Source organism: Lactuca sativa, chromosome 5, assembly GCF_002870075.4.
Source record: "Lactuca sativa cultivar Salinas chromosome 5, Lsat_Salinas_v11, whole genome shotgun sequence".
In the NCBI taxonomy this organism is placed as follows: domain Eukaryota; kingdom Viridiplantae; phylum Streptophyta; class Magnoliopsida; order Asterales; family Asteraceae; genus Lactuca; species Lactuca sativa.
In genome coordinates, this window is record NC_056627.2 from 283,874,719 (window position 1) to 283,900,572 (window position 25,854).

A 25,854-nucleotide genomic window follows, 5' to 3' on the forward strand; every position below is an offset into this window, starting at 1 on the left:
GACCTAAGATTGAAAGTGGAAGAAGTACTTGTGAGACCGGTGTAGCGTGTTAAACAAGTAGGTTTGATAAATTATGTAGTGACTGGGTATTAATAAGAAATCTCAAAAACAAAAAATGAAACTGGATCTTATGGGAAAAAACGTTTTGGTGTTAGACAATTTCATAAAGATCATGCAAAAATAAAAAGAGATTTCCTTGAGATAACAAGTAATAGCTTGAACGTGTACGCGTTCACCGTCAATTCATTTAAGGTGTTGGATTTTGAGTTTCACTTAGCACGTTGTGAACGTATCTAAGATCATCAACACAGATGTTGTGTATCCATAAACCTCAGTGTTAATTGCTGAGAGTCCCAAGGGTTACAATTGTGGAGGTTAAACAAGATGAAGAAATAAGATAAGGTGGTTAAGGAGTTGTAAGTACCTCAACTATTTGAGGATGACAAAGCAGAAAAATCTTAACTCAAAATGAGAGGTGTAAGGTAGCTCATGACTAGAGTGAATTTAGCAGCCTAATTGGGAAGAAACGATTGGTGTCGATCGAATCATTAAGGCTTCATTCACAGTCTTAGAGGCTTCAGTCTACATATATCATCATGCTTCTAGGGACACTTAACTAGTACAAAGATAGAAATATCATATCTGCCCTAGCTCCAATTGGTATAACATCTGTGATCTTCAAACCTAAGGGTGAAAAGAAAAAAAAAACGAAATGAAACACAAAAAGAAAATATTTTTGAAGTTTTGGAATTTTTTGAAAAAGAAAAAAACAGAAAATAAAATATTTTTGAAATTTATGAAAAGTAAGAGAAAAACATAAAATAAATTAAGATACAATAAAGTGTACAAAAGATACAACCGAAATGTCACCATTATATATGAGGCGAAATGGACCGAGCGTTCGATTCACTTTGGTTCCCGAAAAATCAGGACCCGAAATAGACCGAGCGTTCGCTCTATTTCACTTCCAACTTTTAATGAGGCGAAAGCGATTTCGGTACAGATTCAGCTTCCATCATTCCTAAGCCTTGTAAGATTTTATTAAAACTTGCTTCAGGCAAGGATTTTGTAAAGATGTCAGCTAATTGATCAGTGGTTCTTACAAAATGTATTTCGACATTACTGTCTTCCATGTGATCCTTAATAAAATGATACCTTAGTGCTATGTGTTTCGTTTTGGAGTGTTGCACTGGTTTGTGACATATCCTTATTTCACTTTCAGAGTCACAATATAATGGAATTTTCTTCATGTTCAGGCCATAGTCTCGAAGTTGTCTTTGTATCCAAATGACCTGTGATGTACATGATGATGCAGCTATATACTTTGTTTCGGCTTCAGAAAGAGACACACAGGTTTGTTTCTTCGATTGCCAGTTGACAAGTTTGCCATCAAGGATATGGCATCCTCCAGTAGTGCTCTTTCGGTCCAGTCCACATGCTCCTAGATCAGCATCAGAGAATTCCTTAACAAAGAACCCTGATTTTGCTGGGTACCATAGACCGAGAGAAGAGGTTCGCTTTAAATATCAAAAGATATTCTTCACAGCCAACAGGAGAGGTTCGCATGGATTAGCTTGAAACCTGGCACAATAACAAACAGAAAACATTATGTCTGGTCGACTTGCTATTAGATACATCAAGGGCCATATCATTTGACGATAGAGGGTCATGTCAGCAACCAGTTTGTCCAGAGAAGGTGTTAACTTCATGCCAAACGCCATAGGAACCTTCACTTTTGAGTCTCCCATCATTCCAAACTTGGCAAGCAGGGTCTTCATGTAAATCTCTTGATTAATAAAAATGCCTTTGGGTCCCTGTCTAATATTTAAGCCAAGGAAAAAGTTAATTGGACCCATTGAGCTCATTTCAAACTTAGTCTCCATCAACTTCCTGAATTCTGCTATTAAGCCAGGATTCGTGGAACTAAAGATGATATCATCGCCATAAATTTGAACAATCATAAGGTGGTCACCCTCTTTCTTATGAAAGAAGGTTGGGTCAACCAGACCTTGTTTAAACTTTGACATTTTTAGAAATCGATTTAATGTTTCATACCATGCTCTTGGTGCTTGCTTCGGACCATAAACTGCCTTGTCCAGAATGTAGCAGTGATCTGGATACTTCTCGTTCACAAAACTTGGTGGTTGCTCTACATACACCATTTCTTCTAATTCTCCATTCAGAAATGCACACTTGATGTCCATTTGATATACTTCAAAGTTCTTGTGAGCAGCATAAGCCAGAAAGATTCTTACTGATTCTAACCTTGCTACTAGAGCGAAGGTCTCTTTGTAGTCTATCCCTTCTTCTTGACAGTATCCCTTCACAACCAGCCTTGCTTTATTACGAATTACATTCCCTTCTTTTTCCATTTTGTTTCGAAATACCCATTTCAGTCCAACTACAGATGCATCCTTTGGTGTAGGAATCAATGAGTTCGTCTTGCAATGTCTGTACCCAATCAGAGTGATCGAGTGCAGTGTTGACAGTCTTCGGTTCAATTTTGGAGACAAACAAATTAAACATTCAAAATTCTACCTTGAGAGAATAATGCAGTTTGTTTCGCTTTCAGTTGAGACCGAGTAAGAACTCTTTCTAATGAATCACCAATGATTTGGGTTTTTGGATGATCTTTTGTACATTTGGTGAGAGGAGGGTAATTTGGATCATAGGAGGGATCCAACTCAGTATTTACTTCTTCTTCGAATTCTGACTGAGTATCATCATCATTTGTGTTTGCATTCTCCCCCTCAAATGATGAGACAGTTTCGGCTTCAGGCATTGAATTCTCCCACTCAATTGGACGTTCGGTTGATATGGTAGTTGATGGGTTCTCCCCCTGGAATGATAATTTGTGGTTATCAGATGAAGATGAACCCTCCCCCTGAAATGTAGAACTTTCTTTTGGAGGTTCGCTTTGACTAGGCTGTTCGGTAGTTCCCGGTTGTTCTTTTTCCATATCCTTCGCTATGTCATTAATGATTTGCTTCAAGGTATCAAACTTATTGTCAGTTGCCTTTGCTTCAGAGTGAATATATTTCTCTGGTTCATTGAATAACGACATTTATTGCTCAAATAAATTCAAAATGGAAACAGTGACTTGACCAGCTGTTGGAAAATTTTCCTCCATTGAACCTTCGATTGTTTGAAGCTTCTTGACGTATTTGTCATCGAAGGTGACATAATAGGTTTCTTCGATTTTATTGGAACGTTTGTTTAGAACCCTATATGCCTTGTAGTTTCATGAGTAGCCAAGAAAAATCCCTTCTTCAGCTTTGACATCAAACTTGTTTCGGTGCTCCTTTGAATTAAAAATAAAGCATCTAGAACCGAACACATGGAAGAACTTGAAATTTGGCTTACGATTGTTTAAGATCTCATATGGAGTAATAGAAAAATGCTTGTTGAGAAGATATCTATTCTATATGTAGCAAGCAGCAGCAATAGCATCAACCCAGAAATATAAAGGCAATGAGGCGAAAGTGAGCATAGTTCGGGCTGCTTCACACAATGAGCAGTTTCGCCTTTCAAGGACACCGTTTTGTTGTGGAGTGTAGGGAGAAGAAAATTTGTGAGACACTCCCTTTTCAACAATAAAGTCTTCAAATTCATTGTTTTTGAACTCCAACCCATTGTCACTTCGAATATTTCTTACCAGCTTTCGTAGTTGAAGCTCTATTTGCTTGACAAAAACCTTGAGCTTTGGTGTAGCCTCTGATTTCTGTTTGAGAAAGAACACCCAAGTGAAATGAGAAAAGTCATATACTATTACTAGTATATATTTGTTACCACCAATGCTTTCAATAGCCGAAGGTCCACATAAATCTATATGCAGAAGTTCAAGTGGTTCGATGATCTTCGTGTTGACACGTGTTGGATGATTTTTCCTGCTTTGCTTTCCCATTTCACATGCAGCACACAGATGATCTTTATCAAACTTGAGTATTAGAAGTCCTCGCACATGATCACCAAGAACTAGCTTGTTGATGTCTTTGAAGTTGAGGTGCGAGAGCCTTTGGTGCCATAACATGTTGGATTATTGTCTAAGTCCATAACTATAATTGGTATATACTTGACCCCACCCGACATGGTTCATTTGGGTTGCATGGCATCATGCATTTGGATAGAATAAAATGAGAGAAATAACACTTAAGGTTTATTAATATATTATAAGTTATAATATATTAATAAGATTATTTAATTAGTATTGATCAAGAATTAATCTAGAATTAATTAAGTGATCAAAAGAAGACTAATTAAATATATGGGTTGATTGTGTTAATCATCCATACTTGTATAGTGGGCTAATGCTCCATGGATTATCAAGTTGGGCTAAAACCCATAGGATGCTCCATGGATGCTCCATGGTGTATTCGAACCCATGGATCCAAGGAAATGGAAATCCATAACAATTAGGGTTTACCCTAATCGTGTCACACTATATAAACATATCATTCTTGTCAAAATCGGCCACTAAGTCTAGGTGTGGAGGGCAAGCCGATTTCATGAAGTGATGATTTCTCTCTAAGTTATTCCAAGTGCAAATGATGTTGTGTGAACCATTTGAGGTGTCACATTTGGGGCACTAGGCTCTTGAGCTCCATGGAATCAAGCACCAACAAAGAGGTTTGTAATTCTACTAGTTTTATATTACTTGTACTTCATAATATGCTAGATAGGATAATACCTTGGAAATTTGATATTTGCATGTATAATAGAGAAAATATAGATCCAAGGTATTTAGGGTTGCATGTACACCATAGGAGTGTTAGAATGCTCAAAACCCAACATAACAAACTTTTGTCTGAGTGTGCTTTCGTTAGCAAACACACAGCTGGATTCCCTCGAATGGGATTGAGGTTCAATGGGGTACATTTCGCCTTTTCTTTTGGATTTTAATAGAACTGTTTTGGTCTTCTTCTCTACTATTTCAGACCCTTCATCATCGAACGAAACCTTCAGTCCAGTTCCCACGACCAGTTGTGAAACACTGATGAGATTGTGTTATAATCCTTTTACGTATGCCACTTTTTTGATCGAGAATTCGCCATTTGTGATCATTCCATAGCCTTTTATTGTGCCAAATGAGTTTTTGCCATACTTGACCCAACCACCATCCTTAAGAGCTCGAAACTCCCCAAGCTCTTCCTTTCTCCCTGTCATGTAATGTGAGCAGCCACTAGCAATGTACCATTTGTCGTTGAACTGCTCGTCACGCATAACCTGCAAAAATCAAGCAGATTTAGGAACCCAAAGTTTCTTGGGTCCTTGTGAGCCTTTTAGATAACAGAGTATAGCAATAGAAGAATCAACCAAGTAAGTTCGTTTTATTAGGGTTGTTTCATCTTTTCTTTTGAAGGTAAAAACTTTGATTTTATTATCTTTTGACGCTTCAACCTTAGGTTTAGGAATTGGATATTTATTGTTTTCTAACTTTTGGTTTTGTTTCCTTAGGTTAGTATTCATGTTCTTTTCGTCTCCTGAGATGTCTTCCCTTTTCCCTTCACATCTTCTTTAGGATTGTGCTTTGAGTGAGAGGAATATGTTTTACAAGCAAAACCTTGCTTTCGGGTCCTTTCACTTGTAGATGAGGAACCAAAACTGCCCCTTCGGTTGTCGATTTGAGAACCGAAACCAATATTTCGGTTTCTTTCGCTTTTATTTTGGGGACCGAAACTTCCCTTTCGGTTTGCTTGGTTACATGAATAGCATTGAGTACAAGAAGTAGATTGATTCTTTGATACTCCTTTATCCTTAGCGGTTGAAGTCTTGTCTGATCGAACGTAATTTGGGTTTTGGGACTGCCTAACTGTTTCCTTTCAGTGAGATTCTTCTTATATCTCCTTTTACGTTGATGTTTCTTTTCAGACACTTGTTTGGGAGCTTTATGGACATTGACATTCGGTTTCGATCCTTCATCATGAATTTCTCTCTTTAACGAGGAGGTTTCGCTTGTCACCTTAACTGATTCACTTGGGATCCTTTTGGTACCACTGGTTGTAGGCATATCGAAACGTGTAGGCTTGTTGAGTGGTCCTACCACATATCTGCCTTTAACCTCCATGATGTTTTCTCAGATAGACCGACCATTTCATTAGCATTGTCTATTGGTACCGACTAGAAAAATTCATCACATCCTTCAGCATTATCTTCGTTTACTAATGTTGTGAGTTCGACTATTTGCTTCTATATAACGCCGGTAACTGCATAAACTTGATTTGGCGTGCTTTGGACCTTCTGGTACACCACAACCTTTTCTTTCATAACTTTGGACTTATTTTGGGACAAACGAGCGAATTCAAACTAGTTTTTAGAAATGAGATTTTTTGTAGGTTCGGGTTCGCTCTTGACAAATTCAGAACAGTCTACCTCATCTTCTACAGATATTTCACTCATGTCATCATCCTCATCAAAATCAGAAGTATTTTCAACATTTATTTTTGTTTCTGAACTCAACATGGCATTCAACGAGTCAAATTTCTGCATGGTTTCGGTCTTAATTTTCAATTTATCATTTTCGTCCAATAAATTCTTAAGCATGTCCTTCTGGTCTTTGGACTGGATAAAAGATTCAAATTTTTCAAGACCAATTTTATAGCCAGGAGAACCTTCATCAGACGAGACAACAACTTCACAATCATAAACATCAACATCAATTTCATCCTCCTTTAATTCAAGGACGGGAAGAATCATACTGTGAATTTTCCTGCCTATTTCACAATCCAGATGCAACTGAGTGATATTGGAATATAAACGTTTAGCAATTAAACCAAAAAACATTTCTCTATTTTAAAAGCTTCAAATTATCCCTTTGCAAATAAATTGTCTCATCCTTAATTCTAATTAACTCTTTCTCCTTTTGCTTAATCCACATTTGCCTCTCCTTACTCTTCAAAGACACACTGCTGAGTTGATCAGTTAGGTTACAATTTGTGAAGCGATTTTGGGTTAAACTACCACTTAAACTAGAAAATTTAGATTTTAATCCGCTCAATTCTTTTTCATAGTTTGTGACAGTGATTTTTAATGATTTGAGAATAGATTGTACCTTCTTGATCAACTGGTCGCACTCATTGATCTGCTCACCAACAGGCTTGGTAGCGAAGCACCTGTCTTCTCGTTCCTTCGCTTCATCTTGACCCCCATCAGTGGTGTAACCCCTCATCTGTAACACTCCAGCTATCACCATCAAACACTTTCCTTCAGCAGCATATTCATCTTCTTTCGCCACAAAAGCCCTTCCATGTGTAGGCTTTCTCACTTCTTCATCCTCTGAGTCAGTAGACCAGACTTCAACACCACTAAATTCATCATCTGCATCATTTTCCTGCACAATAAGAACATTCATAGTGTTATTTGTTGCAACTTTCTTCTTCTTAATCTCTTATAGCTTTCACAGGTAGTATGCTTCGTAGTCTTCACTCTCATTCTTCTCTGTCATCTCCCTCAACATACAATCCTTGACAAAGTGGTTTTTGCCTCCACAGAAGTGACAATTAAATCCTGAGTCACTTTACATCTTGCTCTCCTTCTTCGGTTCTTCTTGCTGGGGAGTGATCTTCGGTTCCTCTTTTGCCTTTTCTGAACTGTAGTTTCCTTGCCAGTTTCGGTTCTTATTGGTGGGAAACCTTCTGCGAATGAACTTATTTGGGTTTGAAACCATCAAAGCATATTCTTCGTTGGTCATATCAAATTCAGAAAGATCTAAATCTTCTTCTTCTTCAACTGCATTCTTTCCTTTGGAAATTAGGGCCAAAGAACCCATGCTAGAAACCATATTCGTTTCTTTAGTCATTGCACCTTCATGTGACTTTAGTATCCCAACTAGCTTCGCCACACAGTAAGCCTTGAATTGTTCATGGGCCTTTACAGTAGACACTACAACCATCAATTCGGATCTTAGGCCATTCATGAATGTGACTTTCTGCTCAATAACTTTCCTCTCTATGCCATGGTTTATCATTTTGCTAAGAAGATGATTAAAGCGATCAAAGGCTTAGATAAGCTTCTCTTCAGGTTTCTGCTTGAAGCCTCTAAACTCTTAAACCAATAGAGATTGAATTGAATGCTCAAGATCCTCATCAGTAGAATACAGCTCTTTCAACCTGTCCCAAACCTCTTTCGCCGTTGTGCATGAGCTAACCAACCGAAAGGTGTCAGACTGTAGGGAAAATCTGATCATTCTAAGCGCTTTAATATTGCATACAAACTTATCCTTTTCATCTTGAGGAACATCTTTAACATCAACCATAAGTTGGTTGTACTCCTTTTTAGTCTTCATGATTCGGTTTGTGCCAGAATGAGCAGACGGACCTACAGTGATCGCTTCCTAGATTATATACTCATTGTCTTCAAAACCGATCACATAGTCTTTAAAGTGATGAGTCCCTACTTCGTAATCCTGAGTATATAGAATGGGAATCCTAGTTGTGGATCCAATGCTATTGGAGATATTGATAGGGTTTGTGTTGGAATCATCATGTGACATGATGATATTGTGAAAAACCTGCTCAAGATCAGACTTAGAAACAAAGTTAGGGTAAAATCAAAATCCAAAAACTACGTCAACAACAAGATGACGACTTCTAACAGAGATCAATATTAGCGAAAAACCCTGAAACCTTCTTTGACAGAAGAGATGCGTATAGATTACACAGTCTCATGCTCTGATACCAATTGATGAGTTGAAAAACTCTTTAGATCGTTTTAGATCTTCAACAACTTAATAGAAAACGACTAATGAAACAATGTAAACACGAGTTGAATCAAAATAGGGTTGAATGATTCCAATATAGTCACACCTCAGCAGAGCTCGATTAAGAACTTCCACTGTAGAGGTGAGCTAGGGTTTTACAATACAATCAATAGAATAATAATAAAAGCGTTAATGATAAGATTGCATGCATGCAACTTATATACAAAACCGTAAAACAAAATACACTGCTGGACAGGCCCAAACCGGTGACAAAACTGGACTAATAACCGAACCCAAGACGAAACACAATAGACCCAACACACATTTTTAATAAACTTGTACAAATGTACATGCACATTAGAAAATCATTTTTAACGCCTCTATATGCATAAAAGTAAACATATACATATACACATGAATAACTATATACATATGCATATGAATAAGTATATAAATATGAACATGCATATCCATAAGAAAAAGTATATGCATAAGGAAATTAAATACATATGATTATTATGTATATGTATATGCATAAGAATAAGTATACGATATATACATATTCATAAGTATATGCATATATATATATATATATATATATATATATATATATGTGTGTGTGTGTGTGTGTGTGTATATGTATATGTATATGCATATATAATAATAATAATAATAATTATTATTATTATTATTATTATTATTATTATTATTATTATTATTATTATTATTATTATTATTATAAGTATATGTATATTCATTGCATAATAATAAATATATGCATATTCATAATAATAAGTATATGGATATGCTATGCATAAGAATAAGTATGTGCATATACATGTGTATATGCATATGCATAAAAATATGCATAAGCATTATATGTGCATATATATATATATATATATATATATATATATATATATATATATATATACATATGAAATGTATATGCATGAACATATGCATATGTATATACATCTTAAGATGCATATACATATACATTTTAAGATGCATATGCATATGTATATCTATGTGCACCAATGCATGTCCATATGCATATCTATATATCCGTATGCATATACATGAACATATAGGTGTCACTTATACAAATGCATAATCATGTGCACTTAAGTATACATATATGCATATGCATATGTATACGACTAAGTATATGCGTTTGGCAGTTAAATACATTTGATTATGCTTCTGTATATGCATATACATTAACATATAGATGTGCACTTATACAAATGCATAATCATGTGCACTTAAATATATGCATATGCATATGTATAAGAATAGGTATATGCATTTGGCAATTAAATACACATGATTATGTGTACATATATGCATATGCATAACAATAAGTATATGATATATGCATGTGCATAATAATAAGTATATGAATAAGAATAAGTATATGCATATGCATAATAATAAGAGTATGCATTATAATAAGTAAATGCATATGCATAAGTATATGCATAAGAATAAATATATGCATATGCATATGAATAACTATATACATAAGCCATTTAATTACATAGTAACATTATTTTAATGTTACATTAAGTTTTATAATTAATTTGTAACGAACCTTCAAACGTGAATGATAGTTTAGGATGATCATGATTTAATTATAATTGTAAAAGAAATTGAATGTTATTTTTGATGTTACAGATAACAATAATATGAATAACTAAAATAAATATAATTGTAAAAGAAGTGTGAAATTGGCTTAGTGTCATGAGAGTCTTCGAACATACATAACTTCAACTAGAAGCATATTTTCTTAGGTTTTTCCTACAAAATATTGAAATTAAACCAGTATTTTTTTGTAATTGTGTGTATAAAAAATGAAAATTAAAAAAAAGGTACCTCATATAAGAGCATATCAATTATAGAGTTTTCATATTGCTCGACCACTGCCTTGCATTGTTGGCTCATTAATCCATGAGCACCAATAGCTTGATTGATTTTAGTAACAACAACCTAAAAAAGAGGTTCTACCGAAAAAATAGGCATGTCTGAATGTGTATGAATGTCTATTTTACCCTTGGAAAGAGTAAACTATACATACCTGTAACATCCCGGAAATTCAGAAGTATAGTTGGACGGCTAAAGTGTAAATAAGAAGGTAGACTCGGCGAGTCGATGAGGGGACTCGGCGAGTCGAGTCGCGTTTCGGGCCACGTGTTAAGTGACCAACTCGGCGAGTCGCATAGGTGGACTCGGCGAGTTGGTGTTGTATGGAGAAAACCATAATCTCTGGAGTTGTGCCATATATAAAGAGCATAACACCTCTTCCCCAGCCTCTTTACCTTCCCTTTAGGTTCCAGAAACCCTAGATTCGTGTGAGCTTTCCTTGGTGAGAGATTAGAGCCTTGGAGGAGGGAATCTTGGAAGGAAATTGAAGAGAAAGAAGATTGGAGCAAGGGGCTTTGCAAGGATTTGGTTCATTCTTCAGTTGGAGATTTCTTTTGAGGCAATAATCTATTGCTTAAGCTCCTTGATCCTTTGTTGCTTAAATTTTTGGGGCATTTCTAGAGTTATTTCGGGTTTGGAGGTTGGATCTGAGGTTGCTACCTCAGATCTGGACTTGAGATGGTCCAGAAGATCATAAAGTCCATGTTCTTGAGTTGTGGCTGAAGCTTTATTGTCCCAAACCCTAGCCTAAGAGTGTGTATGGCTTAGATCTCTTTGGATTCACGTAAAGTTTGCCACTTTACGTGATGGGTGGCTTGTAGGAGAGTAGATCTATGGATTGGAGCCCCTGCATGGCTTGGAAAGCCACTGTATGGATTAAGAACTAGATGTACTTGGCGAGTCACATGGGTGAACTCGTCGAGTTGGATGAAGATGGGCAGGAACTCGACGAGTTGGAAGAACAACTCGGCGAGTAGGTTGAATGTTGCCTTGGACTCCGCGAGTTTGGTCGTGGAGTCCTAACCTTTTTGGGTTGAGCTGTGAATCGGTGAGTCGAGGGACGACACGGTGAGTTGAGTGGGAATGGACGCAGAGTTTGTTGGACTCGGCGAGTCTTGAGGCGACTCAGCGAGTTGAGTCGCAGATTGGGAGTTCTGAGTATAGGGAGTCGACGAGTCAGCGGGTTGACTCGGCGAGTAGAGTCAGTCAGGAAGGTTGACTTTGACTGAGGACTTTGACTTTGACCAAGGGTTAACCGGTTGACTTCCAAGGGTATTTTGGTAATTATTGGTATTAATTTACTTCAGTGTTTTGGTATTGATCAGTGGTGGAGTTCGTGTCGGAAGTTGGAGCAGCGCGATCTTATCTGTTTAGTCAGCAGTTGCGAGGTGAGTTATCCTCATTATATCAACAGTGTCTAAGGCACCAAGGTCGGCCATTTATCGGATTGTAATTCGGGTATCGTTGTTACGTTATTGCTTTGCTATGTTTGCATCCTGTTAGTTAGGATGGTATATGTTAGAGACCTGGTTAAGGTCGGTATCCTGGTATATATGATGATGCTATGCTAGTGACCGGTTAGGTCGGTATCCTGGTTGGGATGATGTTATGTTATGTGATCTGCTAGATCGGTTTGATTGGATGCGTATTGTTATATGATTGTATGTTTATGTGCACATGGTTGTTGGACTGGGGTTGGGTTGAGGTGGGTCCTGCTTTGTGTTGTAGGCCAACATATCGAGGGTGGACCGGTTATCCCAAAGGCCCAGCGAGCGGTCCGGATAGGCTGTTGGTATCCAAGAGGGCGAACCAGATGTGCTGAGGCTCGGAGAGTGGACCCGGACGACTGAAGGCCCGGTGTGGGCGGACGAGTCATACTGTAGAATCAGAGAGTGAACCAGGTGGATTGAAGGCCCGGTGCAGGCGGACCAATCACACTGTAGACTCGATGTATATGGCTAGACTCGAAGTGTGGACCAGGTGGACTGAAGGCCCGGTACGGCGGACCAGTCACACAGTAGACCCGAAGTGCATGGCTATTATGTGTTCTGTTATGATATGACATGTTATGTGTGGTATATGTGGTTGGTATTTTGGGGGTATCTCACTAAGCTTTCGGGCTTACAGTTGTGGTTTAATGTTTTTCAGGTACTTCAGGAGACCGTGGCAAGGCGAAGGCGTGATCGTACCGCTCCTCATGTTCTTGTTTTATGATATGGTTCTGGGAATACTCTGATAATAAATGTATTGAAAACCTTTTTGTAATTACTTAATGAAACTGGGTGGTTTTTGAAAAGTTTAAATTCACTTGAATTTTTAGAGTGTTACAATACCGTTGGACCAGCCAAAAAAGGTTCCAAAATCAGCAATTGTTGCACAACCATTGGCGCAAAATCCTAAAAAAAGGGAAAAAATAGAAATTATGATAATCAGAAACTATAAAAACACAATTTACATATTAGAAAGGATAAAAGAATGCCACAAATTTACCAGTAGTTTTGTTACTAATAAAGACGTCATACATTTCAAACTATAACAAGAAAAACAACAAAATAAGTAATAAATTTTTATAAAAAATAAAAATTGAAAATGAATATAATGAATAGTAAAAGGGACATAAGCGTATGCAACTCTTAAATGATTAGGGTCAACACCACCAAACACAAGTTCACCTCCTTCATTATCTTTAATATTTTGATAAAGCCAAAATGAAAACATACGTTTATAAACAAGACCTTGGTCAACCATTATCACACCCCCAAACTGGAACGACGGAAACGTTCGACGGCGGAGGATGTCATGTACAGTATCACAACAATTGCATAATAGTAATCAAATCAAACACAACCATTATATTGATAAAGTAAAGTATTTACATTTGTCCATAACATTGTTTATATGACATCAAAAGGTATAACAAAAGTATGAAAGACGCGACTTTATAAAGCTCCGTCTTCTCAAAATTCTTGCGGGTGTACCTGTCTTATCGGTTCCCTAAGAATACAAGTGATTTTAAAAGTGTATCAACATTTAATTTGGTGATTTCATAAGTATTTTTTAGTGATGCAAAACTCGTCTTTGTTTTTGGAATATGCTAGTATGTTTCTCCAGAAAATCCAATATTCTCTATAGCGAATGTTATGTAGTCATGTATATTCCTTGAAAAATGTATGCTCTAATGGCACACTTATTACTAGAAAATAGTGTTTTGTATCTGTATTTGTAAAACAATCCTTGTATGTATGACAGGTTACCGCCAGTTGTAGTGTAAAGTAGTGCATTCTTATAGTATTTCTGTGAAAACCTTGTATGAATATCTGGATACCCCAGTTGTAGTGTAAAATAGTGTACCATAGAGTACTATAGTTTTATTTAAATAATATAAAACCATTGAAGTTGTGTTAATCCCGTAAACATGTGTTAGAATACTGTTGTGAGTTTCATATAATCATGCTAAAATGACAGATTGCCTCTACGATGTTCTTCAAGCGTCCGAATGAGATGACATTTGTTACCCCAAAAACTGTAGCTAGCAGTCAGGGCATGGGATTGTCAGTCCCATATAGATTTATAAAAAAACTCACGCTTTCCCTCCAGGAGACTCAGGTTATACTTTATAGGACTTAGATACCGTACCGTGATGGGTACAACAAAGTAATGCCCCACAATCATGTATTAACTAGTTTACATATAGCATAGTGTGGTGGTCTATTCTAGTATTTGAATATGTATGTATAACCTTGTAGTAATGTACTTGTAATATAAAATAATTATCTTTAAATAATTATTTAGTAGTGTATTCTTGTACCAATGTAGTAGAGTGGTGTTTCCCAAACTATACCTATTATAGTTTGAATAAATGTTTTGATTTTGTGTATTGTACTTAGCAAAATAGTGTAGATATTCCCAAACTATACCAATTATAGTTTATTCATAATGTTCTATGATGTACTGAAAACATTTTCAATCTAATCGTATGAAAGTAAAATACCCTTATGCTCGATATATTACAAAAGGGTTAAAATATATAAAATATTTTAGAAGTGTATCAGTTCTTAATAGTGAGTTTGTTTAATTCGTGGTAATCTATGCACATTCGGAAAGATCTATCCTTCTTCTTAACGAACAAGATCGGTGCTCCCTTGAGTGAGAAGCTCGATCGAATGAATCCTTTACTGAGTAGTTTGTTGAGTTGGCTGGATAATTCTTGCATTTCCGTTAGAGCTAGACGATACGGGGATTTGGCTACGGGGCTAGCCCCAGGAATTAAGTCGATTCGGAACTGACTTGGCGCTCAGGAGGAACTCCTGGAAGATCTTCAGGGAAGATATTAGGAAAGTTACAGACTTTGGGCATGCTCTCGAAGTCTTTAACTTCTTGTTTTTCATAGACTACATGGGCTAGGAATGTGTGACACTCCTTTCGCAGGTATTTTTGGGCTTTGATGCAAAAGATGATGCGAAGATTAGTACTGGGTTTGTCGCCATAGATAACAAGGGCTTCGTCATTTGGCAGATTGAGGCGAATGGCTTTTTCGTAGAAAAGGATATCAGCATGATTAGGACTTAGCCAATCCATGCTGATGATGACATCGAAGCTTTTTATGGAAACCGACATAAGATCGATTGGAAAGAAATAGTCGTTTAGAGTGAGGGTACAACCTATGAATATGTCGTTAGTGCTCTCTTTCTTTCCGTTAGCCATTTCGACAATGAACGTTTCGTTTAGTGGTTAGGATTTCTGTCTAAGTAGTGTTTGAATTTATGACTAATAAAGCTCCTCTCTACACCACTATCAAAGAGGATGCATGCATAAGAGTTGTTGAGGAGGAACGAACCTGTAACTTCGGTAGGGTCTGCAATTGCCTCCTCTTGGCCCAAGGCTAGCACTCTCCCGGTGTTGCCATCATCTCTTTCCTTAGGGCAATTTCTCTTGCAATTTCCGGTTTCACCACACCCATAACAGGCTTGGCCTATCCCGGCTCTGGGGGTCTGGTTGGTTGGTTGTGCTGGTGCCTTGCAGAAATGGGTCGTGTGCCCTTTTCTGTTACAATTAGTGCACTGCAATTCCCGACAAGGCCCATGATGATGGAAATTGCATTTATTGCACTTCAGAAGGTTCCCAACATATCGACTAGGAGGGGCTTGAGTAGCGGGAACAACAGCAAGAGTGGTAGCAGCATAGACTGCCACTGTTTGTCGTTTCTTGGGGGTTCTTGCGAAGATTGGCTATTACGTTTGTTCCAGAACTTTTTCTTGTTGTACCCTCCTTGGGTTGTTCAGGAACGACTGTTGCAGAGTCTTAGCCATCCCCGTGATCTATTAGTGTCTGTGCCAGACGCTTGGCACTGTCAAATGTGAGTGGTTTAGCAGCTAAGACATTCCTTTGAGTTGGGGGTGTCAATCCCCATATGTGTCTTTCAACTTTCTTGTTCTTCGGGATGACCATCCTGGGACACAGAAGGGCCAGGTCACTGAACCTAGCAATTTAAGCAGCAACGTCGGAACCCTTCATCTTCAGATTCTAGAGCTCATGCTCTAGTTTTTGCATCTAGCCCTGCGGGCAATATTTAGCCAGAATCAGTTCCTTCAAATCATCCCAACTCATAGCATTAGACACCGGGAGGGTTAGGGATTTGACTTAGCTGTTCCACCAAGTTAGGGCTCTATCAGTGAAGGTGCATGCTGTGAACTTTACTTTGCTCATCTCGGGGCACGCACAGATCTCAAAGATTGATTCGGTCTTCTCGAACCAACGCGTTAGGGAAATGACACCTCCAGTGCCATCGAAAGAGCGAGGTTTGGCATTAGTGAATTCCTTGTAGGAACACTCCCTCGGGTTTCCTAGACTATCCCCCTGATTGGAAGGGTTGGCACCACTGCCCGTCCCGCTTGTGACACTTGCGTTAACCTGTGACACTGCGGCAGCCACGACGGCTATAATTGCTGCTTGGAATACAGTAGGATCGTACTGAGGAGGTGGCGGCGATGGTGGTGGATTGTTGTTCTTTTTGTTGGAATTCTTTGGAGGCATCTTTCTCTAGAATAATTTAAGAGAAAATAGATGATAAGTCCTTTATAGTGGTCAGGAGTCAGGTGATATTGAACAGTGTATATCTTATCCTGATTGTTAAAGTGTTCTATCAAGCGATTTACAGTAGAAGTCTACTTAATACAAGTAAGCAATCGCCATGAAATTTATAGCAACACTTGGAATGAAATTTTGTACGATGTGATTTGTGCCTGATCCCCTTATAATCACATAGTGTACACAAGTTATATATAACTAAGACTAAATAGACCTTCGATTAAGTAATCCTACTCTAAGTCCACAACCAAACAAGGAACAAGAAGTAAAGTTAAATAACATATTCTAAGTCTATAAGATATTTTTTATATATAGCTTATATGTATACACTTAGTAATCATAAATCTATTAGCAATAGTTCTTTGTTTTCATGTGTTTGGCTCTAGTATTGTAGTGCTATAAAATACTCCTATAGTATTTTAAATGTATGTTCGGTTCTAGTATTTCTCTTGTATGTAGTTTGGTAAGTTTTGGACTTGTCGCAACACCACAGTCACTCCCAAACACATGTTGGTCATATCTTGGATAAATATAGTTGATCAGGTTATATTTACCCCAGATATGATTACATAACTATTCAGGTTTAACTATGTTGTCCAACTTATCCCAAATAATTTTATGTAGTTCTTACTGTGATACTGTTTCTAGTGTGTATGTAGTGTTAGTATACTTCTTATAAAACACTTAGATCTTAAAAGTATACTTTTTGTTCAGAGTGCTTTGGCCCCTTAGTGTTTATAGTTTTATATCATGTAAGGTTTGATATACTTAGTTCACTATAAACAATGCACTGATACCAATCTGTCACATCGCCAAACTGGAACAGCAGAAACGTTCGGCGGTGGAGGACATCATGTATAGTATCACAACAATTGCATAATAGTAATCAAAGCAAACACAACAATTACATTGATAAAGTAAAGTATTTACATTTGTTCATAACATTGTTTATATGACATCAAAGGTATAATGAAAGTATGAAAGACACGACTTTAGAAAGCTCCGTCTTCTCAAAATTCTTGCGGGTGTACCGGTCTTATCGGTTCCCTAAGAATACAAGGGGTTTTAAAAGTGTATCAACATTTAAGTTGGTGAGTTCATAAGTATGTTTTAGTGATGGAAAAATCGTCTTTGTATTTAGAATATGCTAGTAAGTTTCTCCAGAAAATCCAATATTTTCTATAACGAATGTTATGTAGTCATGTATATTCCTTGAAAAATGTATGTTCTAGTGGCACACATATTACTAGAAAATAGTGTTTTGTATCTACATTTGTAAAACAATCCTTGTATGTATGACATGTTACCGCCAGTTGTAGTGTAAAGTAGTGCATTCTTGTAGTATTTGTGTGAAAACCTTGTATGAATATATGGATACCCCAGCTGTAGTGTAAAGTAGTGTACCATAGAGTACTATAGTTTTATTTAAATAATATAAAACCATTGAAGTTATGTTAATACCATAAACATGTGTGTTAGAATAGTGTTGTGAGTTTCATATAACCACGCTAAAATGACAGATTGCCTCTACGACGTTCTTCAGGCGTCCGAATGAGATGACAACTGCAACTAGCAGTCGGGGCATGGGATTGTCAGTCCCGTATAGATGTATACACAAACTCAATCTCTCCCTCCAAGAGACTCTGGTTATACTTTATAGGACTTAGATATCGTACCCTGATGGGTACAACCAAGTAGTGCCCCACAACCCTGTATTAACTAGTTTACGTATAGTGTAGTGTAGTGGTCTTTTTTTGGTATTTGAATATGTATGTATAACCTTGTAGTAATGTACGTGTAATATAAAATAATTATATTTAAATAATTATTTTGTAGTGTGTTCTTGTACTAATGTATTAGAGTGGTGTTTCCCAAACTATACCTATTATAGTTTGAATAAATGTTTTGATTCTGTGTATTGTACTTAGCAAAATAGTGTAGAGATTCCCAAACTATACCAATTATATTTTATTCGTAATGTTCTGTGATGTACTGAAAACATTTGCAATCTAATTGTATGAAATTAAAATACGCTTATGCTCGACATATTACAAAAGGGTTAAAATATATAAAATATTTTAGAAGTGTATCGAATGCTCGTTTTGAAATAATTATAAAGGTTTAAAAGTGTTTGCATAAACACAAAAGTCCTTGTGTTTTACTTGTATCCCCCCCCCCCTAAAAATATTAAAAACATTGAAAATTTAGGGGTATGTACTCACCTTGAATGTGCGTTTGCCGGAATTAGCGACTTGTAAAGACGATCCCCCGAGTAAGCGTACGCGCTAATAACGTTATCCTAAAATATTTATATTCGACGTCGCATTTAAATTAATAATAATATTAATTTAAATAATGTGTTAAATAATAATTTAATTATAAGGAAGACTTGCAATTAAATTGGAAATTAATTGGAAATGTGGAAATGGAGTTTTCGGATGAAAATAAGGGTTTACGGTAGGAAGGAATGGGGTTCACGGTTGGATCTTAAATACTTATGAAGAATTGAAGGCCACTTGAAGATTTGAAGATGATCTTGAATGTTCTTGATGGAAATTATGAAGTTTTGAAGGAATAAGAGCGTAAACACTTGAAGATTAAGAGAAAATGGGGCTGTTTACGGGTGAAGTTTGAGAGAATCTTGAAGTGGTTCACGGTTGAAAATGATATAAATGAAAGTGTTTACACCTAGAACACTTATATATAAGGGGTGTTTACGGATTGTAGTTAGGCCATGGCTTGGGTTTTTGGATCCTAATGGGCTCCTTATAGAGTTTTCGCCCCAAAAGTCCACTAAGGAGAAGTGTTCACCGCCTAAGCTTTCACCTTTTGGAGTTTAAGGATTTGGTTTACACCCTTAAGGGTGTTCAAGGTTTTGCCTGGATTCATTAAGGTGTTTACAATTTGGGTTTTGGGTTTTGAATCCCAAAACCGTAAACAAATCCTACCCTTTTCAAACGTTTGATTTATTCAAGTATAACCCCTTAACTTTGAACTAGTATACATTTGATTTGTTTTAGTATAAGTCTATGTTAAGTATGAAGTTTATACTATCCTATTACAACATGGTTTTCCCTAATCTTGCATATGTGTTAAATAAACATACTTGTAGTTTAGAGTTTTATTAACAGGAAATAACGGGTTGTCACAACCATGTTGTACCAATCATCAAACATTAAAAAAATACATTTTGGTCCCTGTGTTTGTTCAAAATTACAGTTTTAGTCCCAAATAGTTTTCGTTTACTATTGAACAGACTCACAGAGGCACCAACATTTCAGTAGAGAACTATCTGGAACCAATACTAAAACCTTTGAACAAACTTAGGGGCAGAAATGTAATTTACTCCAAGAAAAATTTTGGAAAGTGAGTGATGTAATAAATAGGAAGAGCACCCCTAACATAGATTTCTTGAAACCCAAAGCCAAGAATACCATCAAACTTTGCTGCAACAAAAGTGATTCGAGGATCTTTAGTTGCTTCAATGAAATTTTGAAATGGTAATTCAATAATTGTTAAAATGAAGAAAATTTAATAAAAAGATGCATAATTTCTTAATCTTTGGTCTTTACCTGTTCCTTGATAGTAAAATCACCAAGTTTTATAGTGTCTTGGCTATAGAAATCAGAGATAGCACCAGTTCCATGTTTAATTGCAACAGATTTCCCTGGATGAAAATCGCAAGATCTTAAGCATCAGTAATAGTAATATCACAAACCATACTTTAGGGTGATCATTATTTAATTAGTTTGGATACAAGGGCAAAACATAAATGATGGTTTAACTTAGGCATTTCATCAAACACCTAGAATGCAACTGCTCAATTTAATCCATGTGTTAGTTTGTAGTTTAGGGCTAGCATGAGAGGATGGAATTTAGGAGTAGTTTCTGTAAAGAATAAGTGATGATTAATGCATTGTCTTGAATTATGGAAAAAAACATAGTGCTGAATACTCCACCTTATCATTGCCTAAATTCAATATAAGTAACCAGGTACCAACTGCGGTACCCATTTTTAGTAAATACAGGATAACCAAGCTAGCACCATAACAAGTTTTTTTGTGTGTAGAAATGGTACAACAAACTGAACAAAAATAAATTTCCAAAACTTCATGAAGTTCGGAAAGTTTCAAAACATCATAGCTAAATTAGACTTCGGAAGATTGGCAAACTGAACATGAACCAACGCATATTAAATCAATTTAAGTGGAGGAGGGAATATTTGACTAACGTATCATTCAAGGTGAGATTTAGCATAATTAACGTTGTGTGAGTGCTTGAGGAGCATAGTAGCGATTCTCAGACGAGTTTTGAATTCAATAACAGGAAGAAACGATACAGTGTTTTGATAAATGGTTTCAATACGCTTGACTGATTTCATAATTTCGCCATTATTCTCATGCAAATCCACTAATTCCCACAGTCCTTCAGCTACTCCATCCATTTGGTGTTCCAATAACTTTTATTATTCAGTTCAATTTTTAGATCCTTGTTTCCCCTTTGTTTGCTTGCTTCAACGTCTCCCTCCGTCGTTTCTCTTTCTTGGTTGTTGTTCAAAGTCCAATGAAGTCAATCGTGAATCAAATCATTGTATGTCGACTTTGGTGTTTAAAGTAAATTAAAAAAAACTTATGCATTATTTTTAAACTGAAATCAAAGAGAATTAGGTAAAAAATGTTACCTTGAACTGGAGCAACAGATCTCCATCAATCCTACAAATTTTTGTGATCAAGGAAATGAAGGGATTGGTGATCTAATTTTGAATAGCAGACTTCGATCCTAGATCTACAGTTTGAGAGAGGAGGAAGAGAATAATTGGGAACTATTGGAGAGGTTGTAAAAGAGGGAGAGAACCTGCTATGTATCTCTAAGAAAGAAGAGTTTGAGGTGGGTCAATCGAAGTAAGGAAAGCGATTCAAATCAAGGGAAAGAAATGCATAGTTCATTGGTTTGCCACTTCAAAAGAGTTCGATGTTGATCTCTTTTCTATATATATGTGTATATATATATATATATATATATATATATATATATATATATATATATATATATATATAGAGGTGAGGTTCAATAGAGAAACATAATTAAAAACAAACCAAGGAACCAATTATGAGCGTCGAAAATCATAATGATCAACAGCCAAGAAAATAGATGAACACTTTGATGGGTTATGAGCACTACATCAGTCCTATGGTACACATGTAAAACCCTAAACTTTGGATCTAGGTTTATCTAATTGTACATGCAATAATCATCCAAAGCTCTCAAACCCTAGATCTAGCATACTATGAACTAAATTAGTGTTTAGATATTACCTTTGATTGTTATGTAGCAATAACAATCTATTCCTTCTTGTAATTGGCTTCAGAAAGCTTAGTGCCTCAAGTGTTGCACCACTAATGGAGTCACAAATACCATAAGCAATAAGGATGAAGAGGGAGAAGATGAGAGGCACCCAAAACGTCTAGAAACCCTAAGGAATCAGTTGGCCACGATTTTGGGGCTTAGGGGTCCTTATTTATAGTTAGGCTATTAGGGTTTGCAACTACGAAACCCTAATCTGACTGCTTAAGCCCTAAGCAGCCCATGGACTCCTTTTAGAACATCCCTTGGATGAATTCATTATGGGCTTCCCATAGAATTCATCCAACCTATATTCCAAGGTGATCCATAACCCGATTGCAACGATCTTATAATTACAATTCCAGTCCTCTAAGTTTAATTAATGTCTTTTAGTCACAAAACTAATTCTTAATTAATTCTTGACTAATATTAAGTAAACAATATGATTTCTCCTTTAATATATTATTCATATAATATATTAATAAATCATAATTAATCCTCTTTCTACATAAATCATCCTATCAAGTTGCGTTGGTGAAGGCAACCCAAAAGGCCCATGCACAACCGGGTCGAGTACATACCAAATATAGTTACGAGATTAGACACTAATCCAATAGTCTCCCACTTGGATAAGTCTAGTAACTATAATTTAAGTACAATCCGATTAGCAATTGTAGCTTTCAAAAGCCGCTGTCAACTCTAATCTTATCAGAAGCGTGTCCTTTAGATAAGGGATCATATATTCCTCCATTCTAGATATCGTATGAACTGAGACATGGATTTTAATCATACTCTCCGTTCATGTGTTGTTTTCTGATTTCTGATTTATGATAACTTACAATAGACTACAATTAAACACATCAACTTAGTCCCGGCTTGGCCCAAGCGCTTAGGGTGTCCTCACTAAATCATCGAGAGGCCCACATATATCAATGTTATCCCATTTTGGGTAAAAGGGATGGATAAACTTCGACTCAATGCTCGCTTGTACTCACTCACCGAATCACACACAACAATACGTTTTATAACACCAAGTTACTGGTGCGTTTACATATTATCAATGTGTAACCGACTCGCAAGATACAACTCACACATCTCGGTTTGAAGAATATAAGATATTATCGTCTCACCAATTACTCGTGATAAAATCCATGAAGCAATCAAGTGAGCGTGGGTTTAATCCAATACTCTAATCTTATAGCAGCACTAGCTCATGAACTCTGTAGCAAACTTGTGCTATGACTAAATGCTTTAGTCAATCTACAAACAGATTCATGAAAATATTCTTTCATTCCTACTTCCAAAGAATGAGCGACTGTGGAGGGTTTAAATAATCTTATTATTCGGGATGTCAAAACATTCAAAGTGAAACACAAGAATAATACTAATCCTATATTGTCCCAAACCTTTGAGAATAAATAAAACATTTTATTTAATCACCATATTGATTACTCATTATTTGTTGTTTCGGGTAATCAACTTCTTAATTGAATTATAACAACAGTTGTCCCATGCTCTTAGCATGCACACTATGTTTACCTATGGTCCTTACTTTGTGAAATAGATCAAATGCACACATTTCCAATGATGCTAATTTCACAATTCTTAATCCATTAGTGTAAGAATACAAAATTTTCGCCACTACTAGAATATGTTAGATTCTAACATTTTATGCAACGATACTCTCGTAATATCATGGCGCCAAAGTCACCAAGACTTTGCCAATGAAATTACAAAGTGCTATGTTGGAGATTGTTACAAGACAATTCCATAATCATGAAGTCTCACATTAAAAGTACATTCCTTTGAACATCCTTCTTTCATAGAAGTTTCTAATCTAGACATAGATTCTCAACGTCCAACTCCCAATAAGAAAACATTTCCATATTTGCCATATGACAACTCATTAAATAGAATCTTATCTATTCATAATGTCAATATGGTCCATCTATGACTATACTTCCAACTGTCCACAAGCAATCAATCCTTGGCGAACCTTAGATTGTCCTTGACAGTTGTTTAATTATTTTAATCAAATCCGGTTCTATTCCTTTTTTCCCTCTAAATGCCCTAGGCATTTGGAAAATTTTAGAACGATCGAATATTACGGAATATGCAATCGATCCTATACCCGAAGGGTGTGGGATACGATTCATAATGAAAAACGTGATACTTTACCAGTTTCTTGCTATAATATTGCCATAATATTTCTATTTGTCGTGTTCTCAAAATTCGAACTATAAAGAGGGATGCCGTAAACATAATCGAACTTTGAGAATGCAAATAATATATATATATATATATATATATATATATATATATATATATATATATATATATATATATATATATATATATATATATGCTTGAATAAATTAAATTAAAATTTCTCGATCTAAGCTTTTAGATTAGAAACGAAGTATACCATTCTCTCCCTTAATTACATCAAAAACAACTTTTCAACCCTTGCAACTTTGCAAAGTGAAACTTTTGTCTTTCTATAATTAATATTGCCAACATGCAATAATAATCATGCTCCCACTAACACAATGATTATATCCATTCCAGCATAACATTTATACTCCCACTAGCTTTGACACGTATTCAGAAAACAGTTGGACTTTTAGAAGACAATAATTATTGACTTACAAAGTTCATATTTCCAATACTATGTGCTTCGATTAGCCTTTATCTAAGCTTCTCAAACTCATACAACTTTCCTCAGATAGCTCACATGTGTGTCTAAACTAATTCAGAACATATATTACTAAGTCCCAAATGTTCAGACCAATTGCCAAATCTCACAATTCGAATTATGAAGAGGGATGCCGTAATCATAATCGAATTTGAGAACGCAATTTACATAATTGCTATCTCCTTAAAATCTCTCTTAGTGAAAGCGTTTCCTCACAATCATTTTCATGAAGGAGAGAAAACTTATGACACTTAGATTTTATGGTGTATGTGTTCCTATCAATGTGAATTTGCCATAACCATAATCGAAAGATAATGTTTGTGACAAATCCAAACTCTTATGGACAAAACTTATTCATTCTTAATTTCTTGCCATCAAGGGTCCCACCATTGCTTCCAAGTTATTTAGCAGCTCACCTATGCTAGTCAATGTACTTTCATTGAACAAGGTGCTTGCCTTATGCAGTCTATTGAGAACTCGTAGAACTCATATGCAAAATCAACTCAACTGGATTGGCACAGAAACAAGAATATGTTAATACGATAGGTTACAAACCTCAAGTCGGGTGCTAGTGTTTAATAATAGGTTTACTCTTGATTATTTCTTAAACTTTTCAAGATCATTTAGACTCCCACTGACCTCTTGAATTATAAGATTCTCTTGTTAAGAAAACATTTCTTGACAAACAAATATTCAAGAGTTAGTGCGGATTCTTATCAAGACAAACGCTACATGCAATTTGGTACTAGTTGGTCTTTGTCTTATTCAAGACATCACAACTTACCAAAATGTGCAAGTGTAAGAACATTCCTACTTAAGATTATCTCACTCAAGTCACAATCTTGGAGTATGACTCTAAGACTTGATTTTTGGAACGAAGTATGACTCATCCTTTTGATTTAACCATTTCAACAATTTCTGATTCCTCTTCTTAGCCATACTAGTGCACTAAGATGTCCTTAGAGGATCAATTGTGATATGGTTCTTAATCATTAAGACGATCATAAAAACTGATACATAAGTACTCTCCCTTCTTCATAGATTTGATAAACCTTTTATCTTTCTACCTTCATTAATTCTTCTTATTCGTTCTGCCATTCATTGAAAC

General features: G+C 36.1%; 1 protein-coding gene across 1 annotated transcript; it reads right to left on the reverse strand.

Annotated features, from left to right (window-relative positions):
• Positions 1–8,041: 8,041 nt before the first annotated feature.
• Positions 8,042–21,152, reverse strand: LOC111910165 (cyprosin). The gene is made up of 7 exons (XM_023905941.1): positions 21,014–21,152; positions 20,281–20,375; positions 20,143–20,187; positions 16,532–16,660; positions 13,112–13,151; positions 12,950–13,017; positions 8,042–8,329 (listed from the first exon to the last, which is right to left on the reverse strand). The coding sequence occupies exons 1-7, from the start codon at positions 21,150–21,152 to the stop codon at positions 8,042–8,044; spliced, it is 804 nt and encodes a 267-aa protein (XP_023761709.1).
• Positions 21,153–25,854: the final 4,702 nt, after the last annotated feature.